At 44.7% G+C, this 10,764-nt stretch overlaps 1 protein-coding gene across 7 annotated transcripts; it reads left to right on the top strand.

Moving 5' to 3' along the window:
* Window positions 1–418: 418 nt before the first annotated feature.
* LOC121299944 (high mobility group protein HMG-I/HMG-Y-like) lies at window positions 419–10,627 on the top strand. 7 transcript variants are annotated; one of them, XM_041228211.1, is made up of 5 exons: window positions 419–673; window positions 2,766–2,891; window positions 6,662–6,742; window positions 8,184–8,234; window positions 10,295–10,627. In XM_041228211.1, the coding sequence occupies exons 2-5, from the start codon at window positions 2,778–2,780 to the stop codon at window positions 10,358–10,360; spliced, it is 312 nt and encodes a 103-aa protein (XP_041084145.1). In that variant the 5' UTR covers window positions 419–673; window positions 2,766–2,777; the 3' UTR covers window positions 10,361–10,627. The 7 variants fall into 7 exon arrangements, with proteins under 7 accessions (XP_041084145.1, XP_041084144.1, XP_041084146.1 ...); XM_041228210.1 differs by lacking the exon at window positions 419–673 and adding an exon at window positions 756–780; XM_041228212.1 differs by lacking the exon at window positions 419–673 and adding an exon at window positions 988–1,081.
* The last annotated feature ends 137 nt before the right edge of the window (window positions 10,628–10,764 follow it).

Here is a 10,764-nt window from a genome sequence, read left to right as displayed (position 1 = left end):
AAATAAGAGGATATTGAAACTAAATAAATAGCGCACCTGCGTCCACCTGTAAATATTGCATTTTAAAATCCACACTCGTTGTTTTAAATCTTTTTTTTTTTTTCCCCCCTCTGGTAATAAATCGTGTTTTAAAGCGCGGTTTCAATCCTATTATCATATCCCCGCCCCTTTCTGATTATATCTCTCACCCGGGATCCTCCTTAAATTGCCTTAAACCTCCTGTTGCGATTTGCTTTTATTTCATTCGGGAGGGCTAAGGTCTATTTTTAGCACAATTTGGATCGGGTCCAGGACTCAAGGTTTTTTTTTTTTTTTTTTTTTTTTAAATCTGGTAACTGTTTTTTTTTTTTACTTCCTCTAGTGTGCCTCATACTTGTTGGGTTGGTTTTAAAAAACGTGTTTTGTTTTTTTTTTGTTTTTTTTAAATAAAGGGCTGGGTTTGTGTTGCCCGTTTCCTTTGCCTTGTATCTGCATCAGCTTCCGATTGAAAGGTTTAAAAAGTGGTCGGGAGGGAAGCCAGCTAGCGAGCAGACACGGGCAGGCTGCAGGAGGAGAGCTTGTGTTGTTTTTTTTTATTTGATCAGAGCTTGTGTTGTGTTTTTATTTGATCAGAGCTTGTGTTGGTTTTATTTGATCAGAGCACAGCGAGCGAAGCCGGATTCTCCAGAGCTCGGTGTGTGTGCTCTCTAAACCGGCCTTGGTTGTGTATGTGTGTGGCTGGCGTCACCTTTGCATATTTGCAAAAAAAAAAGATATTTATATACGCTTAATGTAGCGATGGTAATGCACTTTTTTTAAAAAAAAAATATCCTGCTCTTAGTCGCTTAAAAAAAAAAAAAATGCACATGTTTCAGCGATCAACCTTCCTGAGGATTTGTGGTACAACACGGTTTATTTTGATCGCGTTTGCATTGACCTTGCTTGCTGTTTGCAGAAAACAAGAACTGTGGTCTGTCTCTATTTTTTTTTTTTTTTTTTTTGTATCGCGTTTGCGTGTGTTTCGGAGTGCATGTTGTATTCGTGCTTAGTCGCATGTTGCTGATAGGATCTGGAAGTGTAGCTGGGGTTTGCGAAGCAGCAGGTTTGAGAATGTGTTTCTGTGTTATTCCTGGCTTGCAGCAGGCGTGATCATGGCGGTGGCTTGTTAAATAGCTTTCGTTTTTAATTCTGTGTTCTCTCTTTCAGTCTTGCATGTGTGTCGATTGTGGTGTAGCTCTGGGTTTTTTTCAGAATTAATCGAATCGTTGTTTAAGATCGTGGCCTCATAGCTACATTCTTGGAATTGTTGTTTCAGATGCGGCATTTCTATTTCATCTCGCCGGCATATCTGTTTCTTGCACCGGCTTTGAACCCGTCAGCTTTTTAATTGCTCAACTTCTAAAATCGGTTGCATGTAGATGAGCACAGCTGCGGCTTGAGCAATTTTATTTTCCGGTATAGAAATGAGGAGGATTTAAATCTGCACGTCGCTCTCCATGCTGTATACTGTAAATACGAGGGAAAGAGCACTGGGGGGGGTCGCGGTCGCGTATTTTCAATTGAAAGTTTGTAACCGCAGGTTTAAACTCGAGGTTTTGTAATTATTTATTTTAAACAGAACTATTTCACGTTAATATGTTTTGCTAGACCATTGCACTTTTGCACTGATGCGTTCGTTTGTACAGGCGCTTCGCTGTCACGTTTTGTTATTGTCGTTTTCTAAAGCCTCGGTGTCTCTCTTTCATGTTGTATTTATGTAATGTATATATTTGTTTCTGTAGTCGCTATTTGTTTTTTTTTGTTAATCCGGTTTTCTTTGCACCGATCATGTGTTGAACATGCTTCCTTCTGTGTAGCTACATGGCACGTTTAACATTATACGTTTTTATGGCGCCTGTTTCCTTGAACAATGGACGCAGGTTGATTCTCACATGTATAGCAAGAAGGTTTATCAACTAACTATATATATATTGTCAGAACCTGCAAAGCCAACGCTCTTTTTTTTTAATATTAAGATGTTGCTTGGTTTCAATTTCATTAGGCATTTTTTTTTTTTTTTTTTTTTTTTTTTTTTTTTTTAAACCGGTTTCTTTGTAGTTTGTCCTAATTGCTTACCCTTCCAATTAGCGTCTGGTCGATTGCTTGTCTGGCCTTGCAAACGATTGCTTTGCTGGATGCGTTTAGTAATTCAGAGACCTTTCGGTTTATGTGCGTGGTGAGGTTTTGTATTCTCACGAATTGAGTTTGATGCTCTTTTTTTTTTTTTTTTTGCATGCAATTTATTTAAAGGGGCAAAACGTAAAAAAAAATAATAGGTGTGGCGGAATATTTGATGCTGAATTAACGTGTTAAGTCGTATTTGTTGGGAGCCACGTGTTGTGTTTTTGTTTAGTTTGCGTTATATGCAACAGCCGTCAGACAGTTAATTCACAAATAATTTTACTTAAGGCGACCAAGTTTTTATTGACTATTTACGCGTGAAATACAGTGACCGCCTTTGTTTGTTTGGACATAACTTTTAATGGTTAATGTTGAAATCCTTAATCTTTTTTCTGTGCAGAATACAATTCCATTAATGTGCTACTTTTGAAAGTGTGGAGCACTTATTTCCTGGAAGCATGCACTTTCTAACCCTTGACTAGAAAATGCATACTTCCGACGCAATAGTTAGAGGGCAGTCGAAATATCTTCAGAGTGCATGATAATACAGTTGGTGTCGGCATGCTGCTCTTGTCTCAGTATCCCTGTGGTTTGTTGACTCGTATTTTTATTTTCTCTTGGTACAGACGGACAGAAAAATGAGCGATTCCGGCGCAAAGGGCAACCAAGCTCTGTCTTCGAAAGATAAAGACGGGGCAGAGAAACGGGGGAGAGGGAGACCGAGGAAACAGCCTGAAGTAAAAGCTGTTGAAGTAAGTACCAGTTTAGAATTTACCAGCAAGGCACACATGCCGCATGGCTTGTGCCCAGAAATAAACCCCGCCATAATAGGGGATAGATAGGGAGCAGAACTGCGTTTTGGGATTTGGAAGATCTACTAAACCCAAGCACTTAATTTTCAGTTTGTGCACACATGAATACGGAAGAGTTATCAGTTCAGTATCAATTTCCAGCCACAATGTGATCAGAATTACAGTAGTGAGATGCAGAATTCTATATACCATTTGCATAAGCATGTTTCTGGCCAAAACCCATGACATGTGTCTTTTATTCAAGATAATGTATCTAATCTTGCCTTGCAATATAGAGAAAGCTTATTGTAGAGACCACTTTCCAGAGTCTAGGTTTCACCCCTTCCCCGAGCACTGTGGAGATGATTGTTATGGGTTTAATTTGAGGTCACTCCCATTAGTGGAATATCTCTTGTTGGGGTGTGTTGTGCTTAATTCCTGTGGCCTTGGAAGTGTGATTGGGACTGGAGCTTTGCAAAGCTATAAACCGAACTATTTGTCTCATACTGTGGGGTGGGATCAGTAAATCCCCCCCCCCCACATTTCTTTAAGCCCTGGCAAGCTGTTTCTCCTCCAGGCCCATGGCATGTGCGTCAGTGTGTGGCACCGATGCATCTGCCTGTTTAGACCTTTTGTTTACAGGCTTTCTAAAATGGCTGCCAGAGGCATGCTGCAGAATTCCTGGTGGCCATTTTAGTGGGGGCAAAGGGCGTCTATGATGGAGTGTGCTGGGCTGCTCAGTGTTGATGTTTCATTAGATCGCAAATCAATAGTGCCTGAAGACACTCTACTAAAGCATATCCTCCTTCTATGGCCAGTTGGTTAAAACAGCATTTCTAGTCTTCTGGTTCTATCTCTTATATATATATATATATATATATATATATATATATATATATATATATATATATAAGTCCTTGTGATGCCATATGGTGAAGTTTCATTGGTGTTCAGTAGGCTGAAGTGTTAACCAGTGTTAACATATCATAATGAGACATACTTCAAAGCATCCTGTGCTAGCAATGCTAATGCACTAAACTATATTACTGCTGTTTTACATTTTACAGGGACATAATGTGGTTAAATTATTCCGTTATGCAATTAAGGATCTGTAAATATTTGCTGTAATGGTGAAGCATAACTTTATCTGGTCAAATAAGAGAGATGATATAGACACAGGACTGCTGTGATATAAATGGGGGGGGTCTGCACCCCCCTCCCCCTTAGCATTCTCGCTATCTTGCTGTTGGTATCTCGGGCCCTGCGGACTGTCAGCCTTGTGTAAACTGAGCCCTTTAAACCTGCAGTAACCTGCAGCTCCCTCCTCCCCTCCCCTCTGATTGGTGCAGGGTGAGGAGCGTGGCCTGCCATTGGCTGACGGTAGCGTAGGTGCTGGTGGTGTCTGGTTACAGGGTTGCTAATGGCTGCGGCTGTAAACAGAGGAGGGAGAGAGGAGGGAGGCGGTAAGCTGCAGCACTGTAATCTCCTGCCGGATGCATTATTCATGTGTTCGTTAGCGGGCCTGCATCAGACAGCATGGCCCGCCTCCTTTTTGTTTTAACCCTAGCCCTGCCACTGCTGACCTCCCCTATTATAGTGTGCACTGCCTCATTCATCAGCATTGAAATAGAGAAGCCCGTGCTTGAGTGTCACGCCACATGTATTCAGATGAATTCATTTCTTTGTTTGTAACCCTTTCTTTTTCTCCTGGCTGCATCTGCACAGCAGGTGCTGTTTTCAGGATGAGGCTGGCTGCAGGGGTAGGAGTCCATTTATCTCTTTACTGCAGTGGAAACTGCTAAAGAGGACTTGGTTGCTATGAATCAAAAGGTCCTCTTTTGCTTAAGACAAAGTAACAGCACCCCTGGCTGAACCTGCAGCTTGATGAGCCCTTTTTTCTGCTCGGTTCCAGAGTGGTGATGAGAGTTAAGTTTATTGTCTAGTACTTGCTTTTTTTTCTCCCTTTTTAGGAGAAATAGTGCTTATTTGCGCACTGCAAATATCCACAATAAGTGACAGCATTGGAAATGCAAAGACATTTTCGGTGTTAAGAACAAGTGTCCATAACTTAACTATTGTTGTAAAGGTTTTGTTTCCCCAGTGATTTGCTATTTCTTTGTTGATGAAACTTCCATTTTCAGGAAGTCATTTGGGGGGGGGGGGGGTTGGGGGTAGAAAGCAGCTGTGACTAATTTGTGCAGCTCTTAACTTGACCAGTGAATCATGTTGATGTACAAGATAAACCCGGAGAAATTGGCTTTTATCAAGGAAAGGGGGTGATCTGGTTAAAGTAGGTTGGCTTTGGCACCTGTGTCTGTTTCACATCTGTGGTCTCGCCGGTGACCAAGGGGGATTGATCTGTCGCTCCGAATAGGGTGCGGGCACCTGATTGCTCAGCAATGTTTGGTTTACAGACTTGTTTCTTTTTTTGTCCACTTCCAGTGGCCTCAGATTTTTATTTATTTTTTCATAATTTGCCAGTTATGGTGGCAAACAATCACTTTTCACTCTGCAGGCCCGCCATGCAGCTGCCTCAGAGCTGCAGCGTCAGAGGACCACACAGCTCTGGGCTGCTTGCAGGCAGGCCTGCAGTCACCCGGCCAGTCTATAGGGGTTGCTGGTGTGCCAAGGACACCCTGGCCGACCTAAGCCCTCCCCACCCCGGGCGGCGCTCGGCCAATCGTGCGCCGCTCCCTGGGAGCTCCCGTCCACGTCCGGCAATGGAATAGCCTGGACTCGAACCAGCAACCTCCAGGCTATAGGGAGCATCCTGCACTCCACGCAGAGCGCCTTTACTGGGTGCGTCACTTGGGAGCTCACTTGCTTATCTTAACAGGTACTGGAGTAAAAACATATTTTCCTGGTAGGAAAGCTGTTGTCATATTGTATTGACTTCTGAGGTGCAAATCTCCATTTCCTGCAGTCATAATCATGGGTGACTCGGGAGTAGCTTTTGTCCCTGACAGTGAGTGATTCTTAAGATTCTGATACTCTGGCAGTCAGGGAGCAGGGAAGAGAACACGATTAACCTTGCTGAAATATTTAAGGGACAACAGAACAGACACGCTACAGCGTATGCTGGCTTGTCACGCAGACAGTGTGGCAAACCTCTGTGTGACGTTGTCCAGTAATCACTGAGCCTAATTTCAACCAAAGACTTCCCTATTACAAAGCCAGCAGCTTTAATTCAACAGCTTGTTACATATTTTTAAAGCTGTAGTGTTCCACAGTTGCATTGTTTCACATTATAATTTCTTGTTGTGCCCTCTACTTTAGTGGCCCCCGTCGATGGGGAAAAACAGAGGACCAATCTGGCATTACCCTGCCTTCTCTGAATCTGCTTGCCGCTACATAGTTCTGTGAGCCCAATGGGCTTGCGCGTACTATACTTGCAACGGGAGGCGGTTATAAACTACTTGTACTCCAGCTCAGGAATCCTAAAATGGATTTCTGCAAATTTTTAGTTTTTGGGATTTGTTGCACCTTTTTATATAGACAGTCTGACTCTTTTAGAAATGAAATTTGCGCTACAGTCTTGCGTGGCTCTCCTTCAGCAGACCAGTGCTTGCTTTTGGTACGAATTGTCTCCTCTGTCTGGATTCTAATTTGGCATGACTTGCCTTTTCCAGTAGTAAGAGGTACTCTAAGAAATAAGCCCTGTTCTGCAGATTTTACTGTGCGAGTGTTGTATTTGAAACTGACCCTCCCTTTTTTTTTTTTTGATTTTATAGGAACCCAGTGGAGCGCCGACACCCAAGCGACCTCGCGGCCGGCCGAAGGGCAGCAAAAACAAGAGCACCTCCAAGAGCAGAGTGAGTTGCCCCCTACAGGCACCTTGAAGCAGTGTGGACAGGAAGGGCAAGGGTCTATTAAACTAGTCTCTTCATATCGCCTTCGCTCATAATGCATAGTGATCAGTGCTTTAATAGTAAGGGCTTTTAAGTGCACTGCTGTGGGTTAAACCTTACTGGACAGATCGAGGCTGAGCAGAAGTCTTGGTTTCTGCAACGTGGCCGGGGTGGAGGAGGGGTGACACAGAGTGTGTTTGCTAGCTCGCTCTGGTCTCTTGCTGCTGGGGGGGGCTGGCTGGCTGGCTGGTGAGGTCTGGAGTAGCCATTGGGAGTCCCAAAGAAGCCCTCCTGAGCCCTGCCTAGCAGCTGCTTCACATCTTGCCCAGTCACTGCAGCCTCATTAGTGTCGCTCCACAACCAGCATTTTTAAATAATTCAGTAAGCAAGTCAGAGCCTTGCTCAGCCCACACAGTACATCCAGATAAGTTTTGTTTGTATGTTGTCTCTAGACAAGGTTGCTGTAGAAACCATGTGTTTATCTGGCACTGTTCCATATGGGAAATGGGTTTTAATTGTTTTTGTTGCCCCATTCAAAATGGGTTTATCGGACAGGCGAAGTGGCTCCACACTTCTATTTTGTAGTCTGTCGCTCTCCTGTATGCATTTTTATCTGTTTTTATATCTATTTCTCCTCGTCCAATTTCCTGTTTTTAATGTCGTGTTCTCTTTCCTGCTTATGACTTGCAGCTTTGTTCAGTTGATATCTTCCTATCTGCCTCCTGTTTGGAATGTCCTCATTGTAGGGCTTTGCTGTACAGGCTCATTGAGGTTTACAAAGATGAAGCGCACCTACTCCGCGCTCTCCCTCTCCCTGCAGCTCTGGTCAGCATAGCAGCATGCTTGGACCTCTCCTGAGCTCTGTGGCCTTGGTGCACAATGCAGTCTGGCTCCCCTCTGTCAGATTGGCTGCTCTGGTCCCCCTACCCCCTGCCTGTACCCCCCCCCCCATACATCTGCTGTCCGCCTCAGTGATGATAAACATTGAACTTAATGCCTACAGACCATCTGCCTGCCTAGTGTCTACTGCTTCCCAGTCTGACTCCATCTAGTGTCTAGTGGTGACATTTATTAAACACAGCAGATCTAAAAAAAAAATTCATAGCCGATTTAAAAGGTTTTTGTACAAAATGGCTCCAGTCACATTGCATGCAGGCAGCAATGTGGCTGGAGTTGGGGGACTGGGAGAAAAGCAGCATGGTCTGTGGGTTGGAGCGGAGGGAGGGGGTGGCTGGTGGTTGGAGCGGAGGGAGGGGGTGGCTGGTGGTTGGAGCGGAGGGTATGGGCAGTAGTTGGTGTGGTATGGGGATGTTTTAAACGAGGGAAGGGGAGCTTTGTGGTCGGAGCTTGAGTGCAGTTGGCAACATTACGTTTATTTATTTTTGTCCCCCGTCCCCAATTACAGAAAATGGCAGCCGCTGCAAGGGGAAAGCCCAGAGGAAGACCTAAAAAAGCGGTAAGTAAAACGTCCTGTCGGTATAGTTCCCTCTGTTCTTGAAGCTTCAGTGCCACCTGTTACCATCGTTCCGTTGCTCATCGGAAACTAGATTCGTTGAAGCCCTCTTCCCTGCTCTACAGGAAATAAACACAGAAAGGCCTTCTGTTGCTATAGCAACTTTAAACTTGTGCAATACCAGCAACATCAAAGCATGTAGTATATTTGCCTACTCGGTGTTACTATGATGTAGGTATTGTATCTGGGATTGTGTTTTATCACCTCCTCCTTTTATGGTTTGCTGAGTGTGTGGGAGACCACAGGCCTGATCCAAATTAGTGTGGTTTCCTTTTACTCATCGCCAGTCTGTTTTCTCTAATGAATTCCTTTGCCATGATGTGGGAGGCTTACCACCTCGCCTCCCACCTTCCCTCCTGCCGATCTCTGTGCCTTCAGCAGAAAAACTGCAACTTCTGTGCAAAGACCAGGGCTGAGATGAACCTGCAGCTCTAAACGGTGCAGAGAGGGGAACAGTGAAGTGGAAAGCAGAACGAGGCACACAGACCTTCCTGCGGAAACGTCTGGCCGGGGAGAGGAGCAGAAGTGACTCCTTCTTCTGCAGACATGTCTGTGTGTGTCTGCTCTCCACACTCTTCCTGCTGCTGCAGTGTCAGGCTCCTCACTAGCAGCTTTCTACCCACAATCTGGACAAGAGCGTCAGACTGTAGCCACCTGCTTTTTAAAGGTGTAGAGTCTGCCTTGTGAGACTGTGCTGAAAATATCAGCTTCACAGATGTGTCCTAAGTTTAGTTTCGCTTTCTGATTTTAAAACCGATCCTGATGTATATTTTCACGTGCTGCTGCAAGTTCAGTACTTGTCTCCCCACACCGCGTTAACTAAACTAGGTAGGTCCTAGAGGGCTGAAAACTACGGGTGACTTTTAATTGCGAGGCACCACATTCCAATTGTAGCAACTGTCCAAAGAACACCTTGAGTTTTACTGAACTACGCAGGGCGTTGTGAACAGGAATCTGGTATGCCATTACAATGCTGTTGCTTCTGTTTGGTTGGGCGTGGGTGCCAGCACTGGGGAAAGCATGGTTTCTCGCTGGGGCCTTTGCATGCACAATAAGGGAAAGTGAAAGCTCCCCTGTTGAACAGTCCACGCTGCAGTGTGGCTGGGCTCCTTTAGGAAGCTGTGTGGGATTTGTTTTGGCACATTCTTTGCATTTTATTCACATGGGTCCTTTTTCCTGTCTGACTCACGAGTGTCACTCCTCGGATCCAAAGCACGCTGTGTCCTCTGCTTCCTGCTCCGCTGTGATAGAGGAATAACCCAGAGTTCCCCCTTCCTTGTAGCTTGTATTTTTATGAATGAAAATCCAGAGACTGGACGAGGGGGGGGTGTTTGTGGGTGTTGAGTCATCACCAGCATCCTGCTACTGGCTGACTCATACTGTTCACTAAGTGGCCCTGGGCAGCAGGAGTAACCACAAAACCATGATCTCCGTACATTCAGTACTCTCTGCCCAGCTCCCCCTCGTTACTATAACTGTCCATTCAGGCCTCCATCTGTCCCTTTTAATATCTGCATCCCATTGTGAACTGTAAATGCATACAAGTTTCCTTTAACAACCAGAAGCCCACCCTTATTGTCGCTGAGAGTATAATGTACAACAGCACAATCAAAATAAACATGAACACGTTCTTTTCGTTTAACTCTTCTGCTGCCCTGCCCCCCCCCCTTTGTTCGTTGAGCTGTTTACTATAAACTCTGGTCATTCCTCTGTGCTGACGAGGCTGTGAAAAATCCCTTTCAGGTTTTGCCAAAGAGTACAAAAATGTGAGTCACATCGGTTTTGGAGCAACTTCAGCCAAACTTGAGCTGGCTATGAGCCAAGGCTGCCATTCCAAGTGAGGGAGGGAGGGTCATGCACCAGCCTATTGAATACCAAGCACTGAGGAGCTTGAGTGGCCACTGTTAGTCTGATTTTTAGGAATGTACTGCAGTTGTGAAAAGGTGATCCGAGTGGAGACGTCACAACCTGGTTCTGATTTTTCTTTTTTCCTTTGCTCCCAGGAGAAAGAGGAAGAGGAGGAACAGGGATCCCACGAATCTTCAGAGGAGGATGAAGAGGAGCAGTAAGGCCATCTTGACCACACTACCTCATTACTCAACGTACTGACTTCCTGTCAGAGCTGGACTGAAACTCGAAATCCAAACCTTGCGTCTCGCCGCCCTCCCTCTGTTGGAGCGCTCCTGTTGGCATGGGAGCCGGACGCATTTCACCCACCCGCTCGCTACCTGCTGCAGCACTGGAAAAAGACATTGATATAATATATACACTACAAACCGGGGTATCTCTCGTTTTCAGAAGGGTTTTAGGTATTGCTAACAGTGGTATTTTATACTGGACAAAGGTGAATTTACATAACCTACAAAGTATGTTTTTGTTTTTTTTGTAGTATAGAAGTGTGGCTTTTTTTAATCTTATTGATTTTTGTTGTAGGGCTGTGTCTCTCTCAATGTAAAAACAAAATCCAGTCACC

Source organism: Polyodon spathula, chromosome 25, assembly GCF_017654505.1.
Source record: "Polyodon spathula isolate WHYD16114869_AA chromosome 25, ASM1765450v1, whole genome shotgun sequence".
Classification (NCBI taxonomy): domain Eukaryota; kingdom Metazoa; phylum Chordata; class Actinopteri; order Acipenseriformes; family Polyodontidae; genus Polyodon; species Polyodon spathula.
This window is presented reverse-complemented; position numbering and strand designations above follow the sequence as displayed.

What these genes read in the sequence shown, in the direction of transcription:
- LOC121299944 (XM_041228208.1), top strand. An exon ending in CTGAAGTAAAAGCTGTTGAA is followed by an intron (nt 2,892 to 6,661) that starts GTAAGTACCAGT and finishes TTGATTTTATAG; the next exon opens with GAACCCAGTGGAGCGCCGAC. An exon ending in GAGGAAGACCTAAAAAAGCG is followed by an intron (nt 8,235 to 10,294) that starts GTAAGTAAAACG and finishes CTTTGCTCCCAG; the next exon opens with GAGAAAGAGGAAGAGGAGGA.